The 22,299-nt window shown below is 56.4% G+C and overlaps 3 protein-coding genes across 12 annotated transcripts in view; all 3 read left to right on the forward strand.

Annotated features, from left to right (window-relative positions):
* Positions 1 to 22,299, forward strand: part of LOC126997036 (unconventional myosin-XVIIIa-like) — a 258,013-nt gene that overhangs the window by 96,706 nt on the left and 139,008 nt on the right. The gene's annotated exons all lie outside the window — the stretch shown is intronic.
* LOC126997034 (uncharacterized) lies at positions 1,448 to 21,129 on the forward strand. Of its 3 annotated transcripts, none has more exons than XM_050858064.1 (2): positions 1,448 to 11,962; positions 21,065 to 21,129. In XM_050858064.1, exons 1-2 carry the CDS (start codon positions 1,967 to 1,969, stop codon positions 21,083 to 21,085), a joined length of 10,017 nt encoding a protein of 3,338 aa, XP_050714021.1. In that variant the 5' UTR covers positions 1,448 to 1,966; the 3' UTR covers positions 21,086 to 21,129. The 3 variants fall into 3 exon arrangements, with proteins under 3 accessions (XP_050714021.1, XP_050714023.1, XP_050714022.1); XM_050858066.1 differs by lacking the exon at positions 21,065 to 21,129 and adding an exon at positions 14,175 to 14,309; XM_050858065.1 differs by lacking the exon at positions 21,065 to 21,129 and adding an exon at positions 14,172 to 14,309 and having other exon boundaries at positions 1,449 to 11,962.
* On the forward strand, positions 14,387 to 16,567 carry LOC126997038 (uncharacterized). 4 transcript variants are annotated; one of them, XM_050858084.1, is made up of 4 exons: positions 14,387 to 14,562; positions 14,662 to 14,859; positions 15,157 to 15,255; positions 15,652 to 16,567. In XM_050858084.1, the coding sequence occupies exons 1-4, from the start codon at positions 14,387 to 14,389 to the stop codon at positions 16,151 to 16,153; spliced, it is 975 nt and encodes a 324-aa protein (XP_050714041.1). In that variant the 3' UTR covers positions 16,154 to 16,567. The 4 variants fall into 4 exon arrangements, with proteins under 4 accessions (XP_050714041.1, XP_050714040.1, XP_050714038.1 ...); XM_050858083.1 differs by lacking the exon at positions 15,157 to 15,255 and adding an exon at positions 14,860 to 15,057 and having other exon boundaries at positions 14,662 to 14,760; positions 15,553 to 16,567; XM_050858081.1 differs by lacking the exon at positions 15,157 to 15,255 and having other exon boundaries at positions 14,662 to 15,057; positions 15,553 to 16,567.

Raw genomic sequence — 22,299 nt, forward strand, 5'->3', positions numbered from 1 at the left:
AGGGAATAGAAAGAATGATAGATAGTTAGAGATATAAGAGAATAGAGATAGATAGATGGAGTGAATGATAGATATAGATATTCAGACAGATTAGATAGATAGAGATAAAATAACCCCCAATACATGTTTACAAAGGGAATGCAAAGAAAGAAGAAATTATTAAGAAAACAGACCAATAATGAAAAAAAAAATGGTTGACACTAATGAGAAAAACTAAAAAAATGTTGTCAGGTAATGAAAAAAAAAGACTCGGAGAAAATATCTAAGACAAAAAGACTAAACGCAAACACAGAAAACGGGAAAGAAAATTATGAAAACCAGAAAACAAAATACAAAAACAACAACAAAAAACTAACAAGAGAAAATATTTAGAAAAACTCCCGACATGAGAAAATACAGCGTAACAAAAAAATGGAATAAAACCAAAATACGACCAAGAAAATAACAAATAATACAAGGGAAAAAAAAGAAGAAAGAAGCAAATTGAACTAGACTGAATAGGTTAGCCGTAGACAGGGAGGGGAGGGGAGGGGGAGGAGGGGGATAAGGGAGGGGGGTTCGAAAGGGGGAGGGGGTTAGTGTCTTGTGAGTTGGCATCTCCCTCAGCCAGTGACGTCATCAAGAGTGCCAGCCAGGGTAAAGGGGGAAGGGAAGGGGAACGGGGAGGGGGAGGGGGAGGAAGGGTCTGCGCGTGACGGTGTGTGTGTGTGTGTGTGTGTGTGTGTGTGTGTGTGTGTGTGTGTATGATTTTTGTAGTTCTTATTTTTTTCTTTTTTTCTTATTTTCTTCATTTTCTTCTTCTTCTTCTTCTTCTTCTTCTTTTTTATTATCTGCATTCCAAGGGTAAGAGATGAATCATTTGCACCCCTCCTCCTCCTCCTCCTCCTTCTCCTCCTCCTCCTCCTCCTCCTCCTCCTATGCACCTGTTGCGCCAAACATTCCTACTTGCTTGTGTTTGCTGGGTCTCTCTCTCTCTCTCTCTCTCTCTCTCTCTCTCTCTCTCTCTCTCTCTCTCTCTCTCTCTCTCTCTCTCTCTCTCTCTCGTTTTATTTGTGAATGAGTTATTTTTATTTTTTTTTCCTTTTCGTCAACACTTTTTTTTTTGCTCGTTTTGTTTTCTTTGTCGTTCTCGTTTTTTTTTTCTTGTCGTGTCGTTCTCGTAATAATGATGATGATGATGATGATGAAAGAGACGCTGATACTACTTCCATTCTCTTCATTTTCCTCCACCTGCTCCCATTCTCTCTCTCCCACCCTCCCTCCCTCCCTCCCTTCCTCCTCCCTCCTCCTCCTCCTCCTCCTCCTCCTCTCGGTGCGGCACAACCTGTCATATTGCAGGTATTTGGGGACATTAATAACCTTCAAATAGGCTGCGAGTCACCTCCTCCTCCTCCTCCTCCTCCTCCTCCTCCTCTTCGTCTCCCTCCTCCTTTCCCTTTTACTCATCCATAGATTCTCCTCGTTTCCTCTTTTATTTTTTCCTCTTACCTGTCCTCTCCTTCCCTCTTTATTTGCTCATCAAAAAAGGGAACTCAGATGTGATAATGATGGTGGTGATGGTGATGCTGATGGTGGTGGTGATGATAGTGGTGATGGTGGTGATGGTGTACTGGAGTAGTCGCAGAGGTGTTGGCGCCGCCCGTGTGGTTGTGCTGGCAGCGTAGTAGTCGTAGTGGTGGTGTGGTGGCGGCGGTGGTGAACTATTGTGGTGGTATGGTGGGGGGAGGAGGGAGGGGGCACGGCGGCGGGGTGAGCCAGCGCCAGCACACCCCGCCGGGCCGCCAGTCTCACGTACCCTCCTGCACCTTACACGCCACGCCGCGCCCCGCCACACACACGCACACACACACACACACACACACGCACGCACACACACGCAGACTCGTACAGCCGTGCCTCCATTCACGCACACACACACGCCCCTCGCCGGTGTGCGCGTGCAGGGGCGCCGCGTGCCCGGAGTGCCATGTCGGCGCGGCAGGGGCTGAGTGTTCCGCGGGAGGCGTGGCAAGGCTCGGCGGACGCCCTGCTCACCGCCTTCGAGTCGCTGCTGCAGGAGGGGGGGACGGAGGGCGGCGCCGGGCATCAGGCGGCGCGCCCCAAGTGGTCCTCCGAGGAGCTGCTGGCGTCCTGTCAGGCGCTGTTGGACGACGCCCGGGAAGTTGTGCTGCCCCGGGGGGCGCCCATCGGCCCCGCCGCCCCCGCCACCCCACCTCCCCTGGCGGCCGCACCCCCGGCGCCCTGCCCCGCCTTGTGTGCCGCCTCCCCGTCCACAAGTAGGGCAGGTGTCGGTCATTTGTCAGAGCCCGGCGCCTGCCCAGCCCCTGCCCCGGTACCTGCCCTGACACCTGCCCCGGCGCCTTCTCCGCCGTGTGTGGCGTGTGTGGTGCGCCGCGGGTATGGCCACGAGTGTGACTGTTACACTGACCTGCCCGGGGCACAGGCGCCATACGGCGCCTCCCCTGCCCCCTCGCTGCCCCCTGCGTCCCCCAGCACATTATTGGCCGCGGGTCCGGGCGGCGCGGCCCAGCTGGAGGGTCAGTGTGGCGGGGGGGCGGCGTGGGGCCAACATTGGCCAGGCACAGGCATGTCCACGGTCAGTGAGGCCGCGGCCACCTGCGGCGGCGGGGCGGCGCGAGAGGAGGACGAAGAGTCTGTGATCAGCTTCAGGACGTGCAGCTCCGGGGACCTGGAGAGCCTGGGCTGGTGCTCCGCCTCGGACGGGGAGGCGGACAGCGACGTGGAGGGTGAGTGTAGCCTGGGCAGGTTCACGCCCACCACAGAGGACCTGTGGCAGTGGAACCCCAGCTATGAGGAGGGGCGGCGGGGCTGGGGCGGGGGCAAGGTGCCCACGGATGACGAGAGCGACGACGGGACTCAGGCGACCCTGGCCCCGCGGGGACACTGGCAGCGGGAGGCGTCCGAGGAGCCGCCGCCGCCTCCCCACCCGGTGATTGACATCCAGGCGTTGGGGTGGCTGGCGGGGACCCTGACGCAGCAGGGCACCAGCCGCGGGGGCGGGATCGTGGCGGCGGGCGGTGGTGGAGGCCGTGCGGGGGCCGGGCAGGAAGGCACCGCCTCACCCTCCGCGGGGCCGCCAGTGCCCGATGAGCCGTGCCGCCACCAAGTGCCACGAGGGTCCGCTGAGCGCCGCGCGCCGCCCGATGCTCGCTCTAACGGCCCCTGCGAGCAGCCCACGGCGGCGGCTATCCTCGGCGGCAGCACCCCGCCGGAGCAGCAGCAGCAGCAAGCAGCCATCACCGCCACAGAGGGCGTGGGGGCCGTGACACCGCCGCCAGTAGTCACCAACAACACACCACCGCCTCCAGCAACACCCTCCCCGCGCCCCGCCCCGTCCCCGCCACTTGGGGGCCTCGGGGGAACCGCCACGACCAGCTGCGTCACGCGCCCTCGGCAGGAGACACAGGGCCGCAGTGCTCTGTGTGCTGTGCCCGCCACGCCGCCCCTTCAGGCAGGCGCTGACGGGAGTGTGTGTGGTGAGGGCGTGGGCGGGGAGGCGTGGCGAGGCTCCGGCAGCCCCGAGGCATCAGACATCTGGTGTTCGTATCAGTCGGAGGCGTTGCAGGCCACCCTACCTGTCACCTATTCCTGTCCCGCTGCTGCTGCGGCCTTGCCCTCCCCTCCTCCTGCTCCTCCTCCTCCTCCACCTTCGTTGCCTCCTCCCTCGCTTTGTTCCATTCCTCATGCTGCATCCCAATCTCCTGTAGTGCCTCCTCCTCCTCCCTCTGTCATACCACCTCCTTCCCCTTTTGTCCTCACTCCTCCTCCTCCTCCTCCTCCGCCACATCTCCATCCTGCTCTTTCCCATCCATCGCCTTCTTCCTCTCCACCTGCGTCTCCATCTCCATCTGATACTTCACTTCCTTCTCCTCCCTCCTCTCCGCCCCCTTCCTCCCCCACCGTCACAACACCTCCTTCCACTCCTCCTCCTCCAACTCCTCCACCGTCTTTCCCTTCGCTGCCTCCTTTCCCTTCTCCCTCTCCTTCCCCAACCCCTCCCCTCCCATCACCTCCTACTTCCCCACCTCCATCTCCTCCATCCTCCTACCCATCTCCTCCTGCTACTCCTCCTCCTCCTCCTCTTCCTCCTCAAGCTTCTGCTACTCTTTATTCTCCTCCTGTCACTCCTCCTTCTGACAGTCCTACTCCTGTTCCTGCTGACCCTTCTCCCCATTCTCCTCCCTTCTCCTCCTCCTCCTCCTCCTCCTCCTCCTCCTCCTCTATTCCGTTAAGTGAGTTGTGTATGGAGTCATCCCAGCAATTCCTCTCCTCTCCTTCTCTTCCCTCCGCACTTCCTTTATCCGCTCCTCCGTTCTCTCCTCCTCCACCTCCGCCTCCTCCGCCGCCTCCTCCCGCCAAGACTGAACAGCTGCCTCGCCTATCACCGCCCCCCACTCCATTAAGGGCGGAATTCCAATGTGTGATAGACGGGAGAACAGACTCTATGACGCCACTCCCTGCCTCTGGGGCTAAACTGTTCACCCCGACGCACTCCTCTCCCCCCAGCGCCTCCCCCCGCCCCTCCAGCCGCTCCTCGCCCCGTTCCTCGTCTCCGTCTTCACCCCACTCCTCCTCTCCTGCTCCTGCCGGCCCTGGACAGCATCTAAGTCTCATGGCGGCTCCTCCTCCACCTCGTCTCCTCCAGTACCTGTCCGAGGGGTCCTGCGGCGCCCCGGAGCTCGTCATTCTGGAGGAGGACGAGGAGGAGGTCTTGGAGGAGGAAGGGAAGGAGGCGAACGCTACGGTGAAGGATAGGGAGGGTGTGGGTGAGGGGGAGGCTGGGGAGGGTGGCGGTGGTGAGTGTATAAGGATGGGGTGCCCGCTGGGTGACGCACGGTGCCCGCCAGCGAGGGAGGCGGCGGGTGAAGTGGCCGGCCGCGCCCTTCCTCGCCGCCCCGCCCTCCTGCCTTCCCCTGGAGTCCCAAGCACCATACGTCACCTCCAGAGTCCTGCAGGCGGGGACCTTCTGGGAGTGGAGTGTCACGCCGAGGGGGGGGCGGGGCCGGCGGGTGGCGGGCAGGACAGTGCGGGTGCTTGTCGCCGCTGTGGGCGCCCCGCCCCGCCCGTCACCGGCAAGGCCGCGGTGTTATGTGAAGTGCCTGGAGGTGGCATGCAGGGGCCAGGGCGGAACGACCTGGTCTGTTGGCAGTGTGGGCAGGAGTGCCAAGTGCCGCAGCGGGTTGGCAGCAGCGGCGGGCAGGCGGGCAGTCGTTGCCATGGCACGGTGGGGGAGGCACACGCGGCGCGCTGCCCGGGGGAGGCGGTGGTAGGCTCGCTGCAGGTGCTTGTGGGGGAGGCGCTGTGGCAGTACCCGGTGCTGGGCCCCGCCGAGCAGGGCCTCCACCATGCCGGCGAGGAGTGGGCCCTCGTGTTGTCCGGACGCGGCTGGCGCGCGGCTATAAATAGTTGTGGTGGTGCTGGTGAACTGGTGACCATGAGCAGTGACAACATGGCGGGTGGCGCGGCGCCCTCGCCCGCCGCCCTCCGGCCGGAGCCGCCCTGCCCGTCGAGCCGCTGCGCCTCTGTGTACGGCTTCAGGATGGCCGGCGGGGACTGTTCCAAGGTGCGGCACCTGCTGCCGGTGTTCGCCAGCAGCAGGGGTAACGCGCGCGATGTACCGAGCGGCGTGAACTTCAGGGTAAAGGGGGACGCCTCCTGGCAGATCCACCGGCCCAACAGGAACTCTGACAAGTGTGACCTACGGATGTACCGCGGCGACGAGTGCGGGCGGGAGGGTGCGGTCGGGGCCCCGGAGGCCGAGGACAAGGACGAGAGTGCCTTCATCAAGCTGTGTGGCGTCAACCTGGGCTCCCGCCCCCCCTCGCCTGAGTCCTACCCGCTGTTCAGGTGCAACACACTGCCGCGTAGGCTGCCCTCCTACAGGCTCTCTCCCCTCCCCCCCTGGCCCCAGGGCTCCGCAACCTCCCTAGACCCTGACGCCCTGGGCTCGGAGCCCGGCTCACGTCGCCTTTCGCTGGTCGAGCCCGACGAGGGGCAGCCAGGCGGCGACGCGGGCGGCGGCCGAGGGTGCGGGACAACCCTTCCTCGGCCGCCGCCACACTGTGAATCGAGCAGCAGCACCGTTGCCAGTCACACGTGGGGGTCGTCCTCCCCGGCGCCGCCCCGGGGGACGCCTGGCTCGGCGCCACCTGACACTTCTCGGAGTTGTTACGTTAACAGCATTCCACGGCCATACCGCGGCAGCAGCAGCAGCCCCGTGACCCCGCCCGCAGCCCCGCCCGTGCCACAGCTGCACCGCCCCAGAGACTTCCTGCCCGTCGCTGCGGAGCATGGCGAGGCGGGCGAGGAGGAAGCCGCCCAGCCGCCCCCCGAGGACGAACGTGACCCCTGCTTCCCGTACGAGCTGCAGCCCCCCGCGACGCTCCTCACCACGCGCCGCCCCGCGACACGGAGCACTGCTGCAGGCCAAGCAGGCTCCGGCGGACGTGCCCCCGGGGGCACCTCTGAGCGAGGCTCTGCGGGCCGGGCACAGACGACTTCACCAGACACACTTCCACCTGCCACTAACCCGGCGGCGCCTTGTGCCGCCATGCCTGCCTCTGGTGACGGCAGAAGGACGGACAGTGCCCCAGGAGCCGCGGGTGAGGGTGTGGCAGCGGCACTACCATCGGCCTTGACTCAGGCTTCATGGCACGCCCGGGGACGACCCTCGCAGGACTCTGCCCCGGCCGCGATCAGCCTCCCCGGAACAAGTATCTTAAGACTTCATCGACCCAAACCTTTGAGGGTGTCGGTGGCGACGGACGTCGAGGCGGAGGCCGCCACCACGCAGGGCTCGGCAGCCCCATCTTGTGGGACGTCGCCCGGGCAGGACACTCAGCAGGCCGCGGACACGGTGCTGCCCACGACACCCGCCGCTGACGAGGAGGAGGCCACGCCCCCTGCGTCCAGGGAGGCCACACCACGACCCTCCTCTCCAGCCCCTGTCACGGAGGAGCAGGATGAGGCCACACCCCAAGCATCTAAAGAGGCCACACCCCTGCCCTCATCCTCCCCTGCATCCAAAGAAGCCACACCTCAGCCCATTTCCTTCTCCCCAGCCTCTGAGGGGGCCGCGCCCCCTCTCTCCCTTGCTGAAGAAGTCACACTTCAGCTCACATCTGTGTCAAAGGAGGCCACACCCCCTCCCTCCTCTCCCTCCCCTCCTTCCTCACCTTTCCCCCAGTTAAGGGAGACCACCCCTTCCCCTTCCCCACCACTGGAGCACCCTCCCCCTCCCTCCCCACCAGAGGAGCACACACACCCTCCCTCCCCACCAGAGGAGCACACCCCCCCTCCCTCTCCACCGGAGGAGCACACCCCACCTCCCTCCCCTCCAGAGGAGCACTCACCCCCTCCCTCCCCCTCAGAAGAAGTCACACCTTCCTCCCCAGCTCAAGAAGTGACTCAGCCCTTGTCATTGGAGGCCACACTCCCTCCCCTCCCCTCTCCCCGGCCCGTGTTAGAAGACGCCACATCCCTTCCCCCTCCTGGCTCACCGTCCAAGGCCACGCCTCGTTCCTCTTCTCCATCCCCACCGCGAGAAAACCCTCCTCCTCCCTTCCTCCTTGGCTCTCCGGAGACCACGCCCCCTTCCTCCCCTCTTGGCCCTCCTCAGGCCTCAACCCCTCACTCCTCTGTTCCGGAAGTAGCCGTTCCTCATCCTTCCCCATCACCTCCCGCTTCCCCGGCTGCCGAACAGGCCTCACCCACCCCACCCATGACCTGCCAAGGGGCCACACTCACGTCCCCCGTCGCCTCCTCGTCTCCTGCCGCTGCCCCGCACGTGGTGACAGCTCCTCTTGTGGCCTCCAGAGAAGCCTTGCTCCCTCAGCCTCTTCCCTCCACCGCCTCCAAGGAGGCCACACCTCCTCCCTCCAGAACCCCAATCGTTCCATCCATTACCTTCGGGGAGGTTCCTCCCCTTGCCTCTGCCTCGTGCACCGGCATGGTGGTCGAGGAGGGTGTGGCCGCTATGAGGAGCCTGGAGGGTGCTGCGGGCGTCCTGCCGTCAGGCATCAGCCAGCGCGCGGCGTTGCTCACCCGTCAGCAGCAGATTGACGGTCCGGCCTGCTCCCGCCCCACACGCTTTCCGCTGGACATCATCTGCGGCAGCAAGGTGTCCGGGGAACTGTCCCCCGTGGCGGGCACCAGGCAGCGGCTCGCCTCCCTGGGCCAGGTGCTGCCGCCCCCTACACATACCTCCGCTAGGTCCAAATCTGCCTCCAGAGTGGGCAGCAGCAGCAACACCACCAGTGGCGGCAGCGGCGCAGCCCCTCAGCAGGCCCCAGATCGCCGTGAGTCGGACGCGGGGCCTCAGAGTGGTCCGGGGCGGGGCCTGGGCCAGATAGAGGCTGAGGCCACCCCGCGCCCCGTCGTGTTGCCCCTGGACGCCTCACTTAAGGACAAAATACGACAAACCATAGATTCGTTCGCAGGGCTGGAGGCCACCCCGGCCCCTGCCCCGACACTTGTCCCTGCCGTCGTTGATCAGGGTGAAGCGGCACAAGACAAAAAGGAGTCAGAAGCCGTCCCTCTGGTGCTTGCCTCCCCATTGGTTGTCGAAGAGACTCCTGTATTGAAGGAATCTCTGACCCTTGCTGGCGGCGGCCCTGGGGACGGCCAGGGCGCTGCTGACAGCCACGGGGGAAGGAATGCGCCGAGGCAGCATCTATGGGCCGGGAAGAGAGTCTCCAGCAAGGATAATGACATCGGGCCCACCGCCACTCTCACAGCCCCGCCCTGCCCAGGAAGTCGGCAGGGCGACGTAGCTGTGGGGGTAGAGGACGCATCAGAGTTGCACCGCCAAGCCCCCCAGACGGAACACACAAGCCCCTTGCCTCTCGGGGACTCCCTTAGAGATGTGCAAGAGTGTCAGTCAGAGCCTGAAATGGCCCCAACCTTGGGAACTTGCGGTAGCCTGCTGGAGGCGGCATCACTACCTGTCGGCCTCCAATCGTCACCCAGTGGTTCCCGAAGTCCCTCTCGGCAACAGGATTTAGAGGCTCAGCTGTTGTTTATAGACGAGGGGGAGCGCGACGACCACCCTACCTCCATTGAAACCTCTGGGAGCTTCAAGTCGCCCGCCGCAGACCCTGACCACCACAGGATCAAGAGTCTCGCCTCGCCGCACCTGGGGAAGGAAGGCTCAGTGGCGGAGCACAGCATCGCACGTCACCCTCCAGCCAAGCAGTTGTCAGAAGAGGACGAAGGGACCTTTGCCGCCGTCCGGGTCGTCGTAACTGAGGCGCGCGAGTCGTCACCGGAGAGCTGGGGTCGTGTGGACAGCCTGTCGAGGGAAGAATCCCTGGAGGAGTACGAGGCCGCCCTGGAGGTGGTGACGCCCGAGCCTGGCCTCACGTCCAGCCACAGCTCGGCCAGCGTGGCCACCGTCGTGACTCTGGACAGCCCCGGCCACACCCCTGAGCCGCCCAGGCCAGACGAGGACGCTGAGGAGGAGTTTGTGGACGCCACGGACGGCATCGAGGCAGCGCCGGACCTGAAGCCTGTCAGCGGCCTGGCCCCGTCCCTGTCGAGGGTGCACGGGGCCGCGGCGCCAGCCAGGGACACGCTGCGGGTGGAGTGCGAAGCTCCCGAGGAGGGTTCTCCTGGCTCTGGTTCTTCCGGAGGCCAAGCCACAGACCCTGACTTACCGGCCTCGGCCTCTGCTTCCTCGACCTCGACGGGGTCAGAAACATGGTGGACTTCGGGCGGCGGCCCCGTGGCGCGGCGAGACCTACTTCCTCTAGACGAGGACGAGGACGAGGCACGGTGGCGCGCCTCCTTGGGTCCCGCCCGCTTGGACAGCGACGACGAACCCCTCGGCTACGAGAGTGAGGAAGACTTTGAGGCCATGGACGCCGACATGCAGCGCCTCGAGGAGAAATTGAAAAAGTTCGAGATGGAGCTGGGCGGCCAGGACGACGGGACCGTGGCTGAGGGGGGCGAGGACAAGGGCGCCCCTCTGACCTCGCCTCCCCGCCTCTCCTTGGGTGAAGAGTCACTGCAGCGTATCGCCATCCCGAAGGTCTTCCCGGCGCGACGCTCCACCCAGACCAAGCACCTCAGCCTCATGACGCGCCTCGAGGTGCACCAGTACGGCGACTCAGCCACCGAGTCTGAGGACGAGTCTGAGGTGGCCTCGTCCAGCGACTCGGCGGACTTCCTGTTCGTGAAGACCAGGGTGAAGATGAAGCCCGGCCAGCGCATCAGCCGCTCCTTGGACCACCGCCGTCCCGATAAGCACAGCGTGCTGGGCAAGGCCTCCGAGGCGGCCGCCAAGCAGGCCAAGAAGGCGGAGGCGTGCCTCTTCGAAGAGCGGGTGGACCTCAGCAGCCTCAACCTGCCCGTGGAGACACCGGGCGAAGAGTTGACGCCGGAGCTCGGTGCTGAGATTGTCAGCAGAGACAAGATTGACGCAGACGTTAGCGATGCCCAGGCGAGGGAAGAGCCGCTGCCGTGTGAGGAGGAGGTGGCGGAGGCCGTGCCCGCAGAGACATATGAGGCCATTCCTGAGGAGCCCGAGGATGACGTGCTGTGGGGCGGCGAGGACCACTTTCTGCTGGGCTACATCTGGCATGAGGACGACATGGCGGCCGTCGACTTCGAGGGTCTGGAGGACTTCCAGAGCTTTGAGGGGCAGGAGGCCCTCATGTTCATGTTCGAGGACGACGACGACGACGAGGACGACGAGATAGTGAGCGAGGAGGAGAGTGAGTGTGAGGCGCTACCAGAGTGCCTCGATGAAGCTGACCTCTCCCCCGGCGAGTACCTGGCCGACGAGAGCGAGGGGGAGGGTGACGGCCGTCGCGGCCCCGCCCCGCCCGCCGCCAAGGGGCCAGACAACACCTTCGTGGCTGCCTTCAAGAACGGCCTCAGGAAAGCCTCCAAGTACTTTGGGCCGAAGAAGGGCAGCGGCGGCGGCAGGAGCGACGCCTCGTCCCCCGCCCCGTCCCCCGCCCCGACAGGCTCCTCGGGGCTGGAGGACGACACCAGCGCCGGCGTGTACAATGTGCAGAGTGGTCGCCTGGGGGGCCCCGGCTCCCTCCACGCCCCCTTCAGCGACTCTGATGGCACCGACATTTACTCGTGCAGCTCCGGCGAGTACTACGCCGTGCCGGCCATGTGCGTCAACACGTCAGACGAGGACCCGAGCCTCGCCATCGCCAGAAACCTCGCCGCCCCCGCGGAGGCGCCCAGCCAGCCGCCGGTGCCGCCGCGACGCTGGGCCAACCGCAAGTCCCGCACGCCCCAGGAAGCCGAGGTGTCTCCGCGAGGCCGCGGCGGGGCAGCTCGCCAGGCCGTGGCTGCCGCGTCCCCCGCGCTGCTGCCATCAGGGGCCGCCACACGCATGTACCTTCCGACCACTGACGACCACACTAACGGCGCCAGGGAGACGCTGCCGGGCCTGGCCGCGGTGCCGCCACACCTGTGCGGCCCTCCAGGGCCCCCCGCCTGGGAGGGGTTTCGGCCCCCCGTCGTGGCCTTCCCGTGCCCTCCCCTGCTGCCCCAGTCGTGCGTGCCCGGCGTCCCCTGGGCTGTTGACCCGTACTCACGTGTGCCTGAGGCCGCCCTCCCTCATCACGCTGCTCCCAACCACAGACTGGCGTTTGCCGCCCCCGCCTACTCCTGCGCCGTCCCTGACACTGTCCTCGCCCACACCTGTGCCGCTCCCTACCCCTGTGCTGCCCCCATCGCCTCCCCCCTTGCCCCACCCCCAGTCACCCACTCCCACAAACCCACCTCTGTCAAGCAGCTCAAGCGTAAACAGCAGGAAAAGATCCTTCGCCAAGAGGCGGAAGAGGGCCTGGAGGCCGCCGCCTGTGCCTTTTGCATGGGCATGCCCCAGGCGCGGCCCCGCCCCCCGGAACACGCCGTCCACTGGCGCCAGTCCAGCCCCCACCCTCGAGCCTCCAGTGACCGGCGCTCCTGGCCGCCCCGCGTAAGTTGTCTCGTGACACTCAGACGCCGGAGTCTCCCTTCCCTTCCCTCCACTAACGGCACCCCGCTGACCACAGGACGGTCTGGCCCGCCCCCCCTGCACCCCGCTGCCGCCCCCTTCCTCACTCCCAGGACCCCCAGTAACCCCCTGTGTGTGTGCCTGTTTACCGCCTCGCCCGCCCCCGCCCCTCACGCGCCCCAAAGTGGAGACTCACTATTTAGTGAGGGCTGGGGGCGGCGCTCCCTAGACACCCCCTATACCACCCCCGCCACCTCTTCCCCTGGCTCTGACAGTGACCCCTACTGGACCCCCGTCACGCGCCCGCCTGCCGCCCCCACCCCCCATTCATCCTGCAGCGCCCCGCCTCCCCCGTCGCCAGCTGGCCCCTGGACGGCCCCAGCACACACCCCACACACTCCCTCACACCCTGACGCCTGGATGCACGCCGCAGGCCACCCCCAGCCCTACATACCCCAGGACCTGTCTCCCTCTGACCCCGCCGAGCCTAGGACACTCCCGGAAGGCAGCCCACACCACCCCTTTCCGGAGCAGGCCGCCCCCTACACCCCACGACCCTTGCCCACCGCCAGCAGCGCCTCCGCCGTTAACTGGCCGGCCTGCGTCAGCTCCCTAACCCCCCTGCTCGCCGCGGCGCTTGCCTGCTATAGCTGCCCGCTACTAATCTTCCTCAGTGCCCCGGACCTACCCACGGGGCACGGCATGGGCAGCCCCCACTACCACAGCCCCCTCCCGTCCCCCACCCCCCGCCCCGCCCCCTGGCCCAGCTCCAGCCCCGCCTCGTCGGGGGAGCGCTGGCCCTTCCTCAAGTACAGTGCCTCTGAGAGTGACCTGGACAGTGGGTAGCCTAGTCATCCTCCTCGTCCTCGTCATCCTGGTCCTCGTCTTCGCCCCGCGACCATTCCCGCCTCAGTTCTCTCATGATTCCTTCCTCTGTGATACTAGTAGTGTAGGCCCCGACGCAGAGATATATGACAGACGCAGCTCTCCCCGACAACAGCAGCAGCAGCATTGTTGTTGTTGTTGTTGTTGATGTTGTTGTTATTATTGACCTTTCCCCCTCCTGTTGTGCCAGTACACTTCTTCATTCATTCCTGTTGTCACGATTTTCATGGTTATTCCCGTTTTTCTTCATTGCTTTCATTGGTATTCCCAGTTTCTTCATTATTATTCCTGTTTGCTATTCTTATCAATATTATTCCTGTTTATCACTGAATTCCCATTGTCTTCTATCATTATCATTATTAACCCTATTTTCTTCTATATTTATCATTGTTGTTCCCGTTTTCTTTATTATTATCTATTATTCCCATTTTCTTTTAGCGTTATAATTATTCCTCTATTATCCTCTTATTATCTTCCCTCTTCCTCTGCCTGTGTACTATCATCATCATCATTATAACTTTCCCCCTTTACTATATCATGACTATTTTCCTCCTGGTGTCATTATAATCATTTTCATTATCATATATATTACTACTTTGCATATTTACTTCACTGTGTCTCTCATTAATACCTCCCTTTTTTCCTTCCTTCTCTTAATTGTGACTCTGCTTCTCCATCATTATAATTATCCTCGTCATCATTATCACTTTTTCTCTCCTTTCCCTTGATTTATAGTGATGCTTCTTAAGGGTTGAGTGTCTCTTTACTAACCTAATTATTATTGTTATCATCTTCACTGTTTTCCTCTCTGTCAGTCCATTATTTTTCCCATCATCCTCTTCCTTTATTAATTTATAGTGATGCTTCTTGTCTGCTTGTTTTTTTTTTTCTTAAGGGTTGAGTGTCTCTTTACTAACCTAATTATTATTGTTATCATCTTCACTGTTTTTCTCTTTGTCAGTCCATTATTTTTCCCATCATCCTCTTCCTTTATTAATTTATAGTGATGCTTCTTGTCTACCTGTTTTTCTTTTCAAGGGTTGGCTGTCTTTTTACTAACATATTATTACTATTATTATCACCTTCATCATTTTCCTCTTTGTCAGTCCATTATTTTTCCCATCATCCTCTTCCTTTATTAATTTATAGTGATGCTTCTTGTCTACTTGTTTTTCTTCTCATCTCATTACTAAGATTATTATTATTACTATCATTATCAACTCCACCATCTTCCTCCTCGCCATGCCATCATCCCGCTTCTCCTTCCTGTTTTTCTTCCTAACTGTGGCTCTTTTACTCGTTTCAGAAGTGATGCAGGAGTGAAAGAAAGAAAACTTTGTCCACCGTGAGACTTGAGGGGAAAATACTTTATAGATTTATGGCAAACTTTTCTCTCGTATCTTTTATCTCTTCTCTTTTTTTGGAATAAATGTATTTATGTAGATAACTCGTGTTTTTCTCACCCTTTTGGAATGTGTGAAATATATAAAGGAGTTAATAAATATAAAAGTAAAAAGGTGAATGAGGGAAGTTAACCCGTCTGCTGCGATTGCCACGGATTTGGTTTTCCCTGGTAGCCTGGTAACACATACTTCGAGGTCTTTCTCTGCCTCTGTGGTGGATAGTGGAGTGTTTCCCATGTGGTATTGGTGTGCTGGATATCCCTTCACTGGTAGCCTGGTAACACATACTTCCAGGTCTTTCTCTGCCTCTGTGGTGGATAGTGGAGTGTTTCCCATGTGGTATTGGTGTGCTGGATATCCCTTCACTGGTAGCCTGGCAACACATACTTCCAGGTCTTTCTCTGCCTCTGTGGTGGATAGTGGAGTGTTTCCCATGTGGTATTGGTGTGCTGGATATCCCTTCACTGGTAGCCTGGTAACACATACTTCCAGGTCTTTCTCTGCCTCTGTGGTGGATAGTGCAGTGTTTCCCATGTGGTATTGGTGTGCTGGATATCCCTTCACTGGTAGCCTGGTAACACATACTTCCAGGTCTTTCTCTGCCTCTGTGGTGGATAGTGGAGTGTTTCCCATGTGGTATTGGTGTGCTGGATATCCCTTCACTGGTAGCCTGGTAACACATACTTCCAGGTCTTTCTCTGCCTCTGTGGTGGATAGTGGAGTGTTTCCCATGTGGTATTGGTGTGCTGGATATCCCTTCACTGGTAGCCTGGTAACACATACTTCCAGGTCTTTCTCTGCCTCTGTGGTGGATAGTGCAGTGTTTCCCATGTGGTATTGGTGTGCTGGATATCCCCTCACTGGTAGCCTGGTAACACATACTTCCAGGTCTTTCTCTGCCTCTGTGGTGGATAGTGCAGTGTTTCCCATGTGGTATTGGTGTGCTGGATATCCCTTCACTGGTAGCCTGGTAACACATACTTCGAGGTCTTTCTCTGCCTCTGTGGTGGATAGTGGAGTGTTTCCCATGTGGTATTGGTGTGCTGGATATCCCTTCACTGGTAGACTGGTAACACATACTTCCAGGTCTTTCTCTGCCTCTGTGGTGGATAGTGGAGTGTTTCCCATGTGGTATTGGTGTGCTGGCTATCCCTTCACTGGTAGCCTGGTAACACATACTTCCAGGTCTTTCTCTGTCTCTGTGGTGGATAGTGGAGTGTTTCCCATGTGGTATTGGTGTGCTGGATATCCCTTCACTGGTAGCCTGATAACATATACTTCCAGGTCTTTCTCTGTCTCTGTGGTGGATAGTGGAGTGTTTCCCATGTGGTATTGGTGTGCTGGATATCCCTTCACTGGTAGCCTGGTAACACATACTTCCAGGTCTTTCTCTGTCTCTGTGGTGGATAGTGGAGTGTTTCCCATGTGGTATTGGTGTGCTGGATATCCCTTCACTGGTAGCCTGGTAACACATACTTCGAGGTCTTTCTCTGTCTCTGTGGTGGATAGTGGAGTGTTTCCCATGTGGTATTGGTGTGCTGGATATCCCTTCACTGGTAGCCTGATAACATATACTTCCAGGTCTTTCTCTGTCTCTGTGGTGGATAGTGGAGTGTTTCCCATGTGGTATTGGTGTGCTGGATATCCCTTCACTGGTAGCCTGGTAACACATACTTCGAGGTCTTTCTCTGCCTCTGTGGTGGATAGTGGAGTGTTTCCCATATGGTATTGGTGTGCTGGATATCCCCTCCCAAGGTACATGACTTTACGTTTTTCTTCATTGAATTGTAGCAGCCACTTTTTGTTCCATTCCTGTAGCTTGATGAGGTCTTCTTGTTGGAAATCCACACTCAAGGGGTTAAGACAACTCTCGTTTTACGCGTAGGTGGAGAAAAAAAAACCAACCTGCATGAAGTCACTCTCGTAATTTACACCTAACTGCTATATAAGGGTGCCAGGTGAGTCCAGGTGTTCGGCTCGTGTAATTGTGAGCCGGACGTGTAAGGTAGGAACAAAATATTGGCTTTCCTGCATCACGCTCTCCCATGAAATCGCGTAACTTGAATTCGCATATAACGAAGTTTTACCTGTACAGAAATTAAGATGAGATGAAAGGGGAAAAGAAGAAAAGGTTAGGAAAGGGAAAAGGAGAAAAATGAAAGGTTAGAAAAAGATAAGGAAATGGCTGACGAAAGGGGGAAAAAACTCAGAGAAAGGAAGAAAAAAAAGCCAGGAAAGGGAAAAGGAGAAAAAGAAAGGTTAGGAAAAGAAAAAAAAGGAAAATAGGTAATGAAAAAAAAAATGAAAAAAGCTCAGAGTAAGGAAGAAAAAAAAAACGTGAGAAAAAAAAGTTAGGAAAGGGAAAAGGAGAAAAAAGAAAAGTTAGGAAAAAGAAAAAAAATAATAGCTAACAAAAAAAACAAAAAAAAGGCTCAGAAAGGAAGAAAAAAACCCCGTAAGAAGGAAAGTTTACCATAAGAGAAAAAAAGAAAACCTACAAAACAACAAAAAATTCAAACTGTAATGAAAGTTGTCCAGGTGTAATTAAAGGGGAAAAAAAGGCGGTACGTTTTTATTTATTAAGTGAAAAGGAAAGGAATGAAAATGGAAGAAAACGAATACAATTTAACGTAACTCCACCTCAGTAAATACCACCACCATCACCACCACCACCAGGGAGCCATTTGCCGAGGAGGAGGAGGAGGAGGAGGAGGAGGTGGAGGTGTGGGTCTCTCAAGGTCCGTGAGTCAATAGCGGATCTCGGGAATTGAGTGATTGGTTACGTCACAGGAGGAGGAGGAGGAGGAGGAGGAGGAGGAGGAGGAGGAGGAAACGAAGAAGAAGAAGAGGAGGAAGAGAAGTAAACACCATGAGAAGTGAGATAAAAATGGAGAAGAAAACGAAATAAAATAACAGGAGGAGGAGGAGGAGGAGGAAGAGGAGGAGGAAGAGGAGGAAGAGGAGGAGGAGGAGGAAAGGAAGAAGAAGAGGAGGAAGAGAAGTAAACACAATGAGAAGTGAGACGAAAATGGGGAAGAAAACGAAATAAAATAACAGGAGGAGAAGAAGAAGAAGAAGAAGAAGAAGAAGAAGAAGAAGAAGAAGAAGAAGAAGAGAGAAGTAAACACCATGAGAAGTGAAACGGAAATGGGGAAGAAAAGGAAATAAAATAACAGGAGGAGGAGGAGGAGGAGGAGGTCAGGCGTGTTGCATTACCTTCCCCCCCTCCCCCCCCACCACCACCACCAGCACGTCGTGACCTCATAACAGGCGGGGTCATGGAGGTCAAAGGTCAGATGTCACGGGTGAAGAGTCTGCCCTTTGTCCCTCTTGACACACACACACACACACACACACACACACACACACACACACACACACACACACACACACACACACACACACACACATATCCATCCTTGACCCTCTTCCTCCTCCTCGTCCCTTTCATCACCATCATCATCATCATCATCAAAATTTTCTTCTTTTTTTTTCTTCGTTTTCTTCTTCTTCTTCTTCTTTCCCTTTTGCTTCTTGTTTTTATCTTTTCTTTATCAGTTTCCTTTACTCCTTTCCTTCCTTCCTCCTCCTCTTCCTCCTCCTCCTCCTCCTCCTCCTCCATGTCGTTGTAATAAATGGAGGGAAAAAATGACAGGTAAGTACACAAAACAACAGAGAGAGAGAGAGAGAGAGAGAGAGAGAGAGAGAGAGAGAGAGAGAGAGAGAGAGAGAGAGAGAGAGAGAGAGAGAGAGAGAGAGAGAGAGAGAGAGAGAGAGAGAGAGAGAGAGAGAGAGAGAGAGAGAGAGAGAGAGAGAGAGAGAGAGAGAGAGAGAGAGAGAGAGAGAGAGAGAGAGAGAGAGAGAGAGAGAGAGAGAGAGAGAGAAGGTATGTTAGTAGAAGGAGAGGGAGAAAAAGGAAAGGAATAGAGGGGACAGGAAAGGAGAAGAGAGGTATAAAGGAAGATAGGAGGAGAGGAAGGGAGAGGAAGAAAGGGAATGAGAGAAAAAGAGAAAGGAATATATAGTAAGAGAGAAAGGAGATAAAAAACGAAGACTAAAGGAAATGGAGAGAGAGAGAAGGTAGGAAAGGGAGGTAGGAGGGGAGAACCGAGGGAAAGATAAGGGAGAGGAAGTGAAAGATAAGGGGAGGGAAATGAGAGGAGGGTAGGGAGGGAAGGAAAGAGGTCAGGGAGTGTAGAGGAGGAAAGGCAGAACGACGCAGTAGAGGAAGAGGAGGAAGAGGAAGAAGAGGAGGAGGAGGAGGAGGAGGAGGGAGGGAGAAATCTGAGTGAAATATTAGTGTGAATCATTATTTAGATTTTCAGGCGCAAGATAATGTGAGAAAATAAAGAAACTGTGAGAGAGAGGCCTTTGTGGTGCCAACGAGAGAGAGAGAGAGAGAGAGAGAGAGAGAGAGAGAGAGAGAGAGAGAGAGAGAGAGAGAGAGAGAGAGAGAGATGCGGGCGGAATATTCTTCGCTTGAGTATTGGATTGAAACATATGGGAAGTGGGATTGGATACGCCCTCACCTTACCCAACCCCCTCCTCCCCTCCCCACCCTTCCCACCCATTCCCCTCCCTTCCCTACCCTTCCCTACCCTTCCCACCCATTCCCCTCCCTTCCCTACCCTTCCCACCCATTCCCCTCCCTTCCCTCCCCTCCCCTACCCTTCCCCACCCTACCCCAACCCTTCCCTACACTTCCCCACCCATCCCTAGCCTTCCCCACCCTCCCTTCCCTCCCCTACCCTTCCTTACCCAACCCATTCCTCCCCTTCCCCACCCTTTCCTACACTTCCTCACCCATTCCCACTCTTTCCTACCCTTCCCCATCCCATACTCACCCTCTTTCACCCTTCCCCTCCTATCCCCGCCCCTCCCCACCCTCTTTCACCCTTCCCCACCCTTCCCTACAGTTCCTCACCCATTCCTACCCTTTCCTACCCTTCCCCATCCCTTACTCACCCTCTTTCACCCTTCCCCACCCATCCCCTCCTGTCCCCACCCTTCCCCACCCTTCCCTTCCCTACCCTTCCATACCCTTCCCTACACTTCCCCACCCATTTCCACCCTTCCCCACCCTTTCTCACCCTCCTTCACCATTCCCCACCCATCCCTCCTATCCTCCCTTCATCCCCACCCATCCCCACCCTTCCCCATCCTTCCCTACACTTCCCCACCCATTCCCACCCTTCCCTACGCGTCCCCATCCTTAACTCACCCTCCTTCACTTCCCCACCCATCCCTCCTATCCCCACCCTTCCCCACCCTTCCCTATACCCTTCCATACCCTTCCCTACACTTTCTCACCCATTTCCACCCTTCCTAACCCTTACTCACCCTCTTTCACCCATTCCCTCCCTTCCCACCCATTCCCACCCTTCCCACTCTTCCCTCCCATCCCCACCCCCTACTCACCCTCCCTCGCTCTTCCCTATCCTCCTCCACCATTCCCCCCCATCCCCACCCTTCCCCACCCAGTCCTAACCCTCAGTACACCCACACCACACCCACGCCACACCCTCACCACGCCCACGCCACGCCCTTTAAGTTTAATACACCATAACCTTACTTCATACAAATTTTCGTCCTTTGAAGCCTTAAGAAAAACAAAAATCAATAGGAGGAGGTAAGCAGTGACAGAGAGGAGGAGGAGGAGGAGGAGGAGGAGGAGGAGGAGGAGGAGGAGGAGGAGGAAAGGGGAAACAATTAACTATTTCAAGAACCAACACCTCTGATAATACTAATGATAAGGTGTCTCCTCCTTCTCCTCTTCCTCCTCTTCCTCTTCCTCTCCCTCCTACTCCTCTTCCAAGAAACCAACAGAATCATTAACAAGAATACAACCACAACCACCACAACCATCACCACCAATACCACTAACATCTCTCCTCTACCTCCTCCCCCTCCTCCTCCTCCTCCTCCTCCTCCTCCTCCTTTTCCTCTCCCTCCCAACACAAACACAGAAACGTCACAGTTCTTTTTCATTTCTTATATTCAACACCTCCTAAGTGAGATAAAGGAGGAGAATGAGAAATATAAAGAGGAAGAGAAGAGGAGGAGGAGGAGGAGAAGGAGGAGGAGGAGGAGGTGGAGGAGGAAAGGGGAAACAGACATGCAGGGAGAAGAAGGTAAGAAGAAACAGGGAGGTAGGAAGGAGGTGATGAAATAGGTTAAGAAAGAGGTGGAGGAAAACGAGAGCCCAGATTGCAACAGGACTCGAACCCGGGACTTCAGGATCACCACGTCGACAGCGCTGAACCACTTTGCCATCGCCCCCCATCAAACCATACCTGTAATCACCATGTCTTACCTGTGTACCGTAACCATACCTTGAAATTTGCTTTATTGCACTTCACATAACAGACCACATTGCGTCACACAGGAGGAGGAGGAAGAGGAGGAGGAGGAGGAGGAGGAGGAGGGAAGCTCGTGAATGATTAAATTACAGGTATCAAGTGGAACAGGATTGTCTTGTATACCACACACACACACACACACACACACACACACACACATGGGGAAATACTGCACGTGAGAAAAACAAAGGAGAGCAACAAGGTGGTGACTCACAGAGAGAGAGAGAGAGAGAGAGAGAGAGAGAGAGGGAGAGAGGGAGAGGGAGAGAGGGAGTTGACTTCATTCTTAAAAAAAATACTTATTGGAAAGGAGAAAAGAAACCAGCAATAACAGAAATAATTGTAAGTTTGTGTGTGTGAAAATTTTATAGGTATCATATATAATTAAGGTGATGTAATTTATTTTATGCTAATGATTACTTTCTTTATCTTTTCAGGTGAGTGGCGGGCGGCTGTAAGTGAGTGAGAGTGAGTGAGTGAGTGAGGTTGGGAGAAAGTTAGGCAAGGTGAGTCACAAAGAGAGAGAGAGAGAGAGAGAGAGAGAGAGAGAGAGAGAGAGAGAGAGAGAGAGAGAGAGAGAGAGAGAGAGAGAGAGAGAGAGAATGTGTCGTAGGAGGAAAATCACGAAAAAAATAGCAGAAGAAGAAGAAGAAGAAGAAGAAGAAGACGGAGGAGAAGAAATACAATAGGAAGAGGAACAGAAAAGGAAAGAGGAAAGAAAAATGAAAAGGAATTCGAGATGGAGGAGGAGGAGGAGGAGGAGGAGGAGGAAGGAAAGAAAAAAAAGTCGTGAGTGTCGTGACTGTAACCCACAAATTTGAGAGAGAGAGAGAGAGAGAGAGAGAGAGAGAGAGAGAGAGAGAGAGAGAGAGAGAGAGAGAGAGAGAGAGAGAGAGAGAGAGAGAGAGAGAGAGAGAGAGAGGGGTGAAAGTGAAGGAACGTTACCGGCCTTTCCCAAGCCTTACCTGTTGACGAGTTAACACCTGAGAAAGGAAGGAGAGAAGGTATGTAAATGTGTACGTGTGTATATGTGTATGTATGTATGTATGTATGTATGTATGTATGTATGTATGTATATGGGTCGGTGGGTAAGGAAGGAGGGGCGGAGAGAGGGAAGGAGGGTGGCAGGAAGAAAGGAAGGAAGGAAGGAAGGAAGGAAGGAAGGATGAAAGGATGGATGGATGGATGGATGGATAGAAAGATACATAGATAGATAGATAGATAGATAGATAGATAGATAGATAGATAGATAGATAGATAGATAGATAGATAGATAGATAGATAGATAGATAGAAGGAAGGAATAAAAATAAAAATAAGAAGAGAAGGAAGACCGAAGGAAAGGAAAAAAGGAAAAAGAAAAGAAAAAATAGAATGAAAAAAAATGAAGGAAGGAAGGAAATGAAGGAAAAAAAAAGAAAATGAAAGAAAGGAAAGAAAAACAGTTAGAAAAAAGAAGAGAGAAAGAAAATAGGGAAGGAAGAAACAATGCAACGGAGTGAAGAAGAGAAACAAACAAAAAAAACTCCCAAAAAAAAAGAAACAAACTCACAAACACACAGACACACACAGACAGAGATGCAGCCCAACAAACAGACAAACCGACCAACAGCCAGAAGGGAGATAAAAATGATTCCCTTCAAGATGCTGCCAATCCAACACACCCATTACTT

This window comes from Eriocheir sinensis, chromosome 11 (assembly GCF_024679095.1).
Source record: "Eriocheir sinensis breed Jianghai 21 chromosome 11, ASM2467909v1, whole genome shotgun sequence".
Taxonomy (NCBI): Eukaryota; Metazoa; Arthropoda; class Malacostraca; order Decapoda; family Varunidae; genus Eriocheir; species Eriocheir sinensis.

Excerpts from the sequence above, each read along its gene's own strand:
- LOC126997034 (XM_050858064.1), top strand. The coding sequence starts at position 1,967 with ATGTCGGCGCGGCAGGGGCTGAGTGTTCCGCGGGAGGCGTGGCAAGGC. Across the intron at positions 11,963-21,064 it reads GGCGCTCCTGGCCGCCCCGC|GTGAGTGGCGGGCGGCTGTA; the intron begins GTAAGTTGTCTC and ends TTATCTTTTCAG.
- LOC126997038 (XM_050858081.1), top strand. The coding sequence starts at position 14,387 with ATGAGGGAAGTTAACCCGTCTGCTGCGATTGCCACGGATTTGGTTTTC. Across the intron at positions 14,563-14,661 it reads CTGGTAACACATACTTCCAG|GTCTTTCTCTGCCTCTGTGG; the intron begins GTCTTTCTCTGC and ends ACATACTTCCAG. Across the intron at positions 15,058-15,552 it reads CTGGTAACACATACTTCCAG|GTCTTTCTCTGTCTCTGTGG; the intron begins GTCTTTCTCTGC and ends ATATACTTCCAG.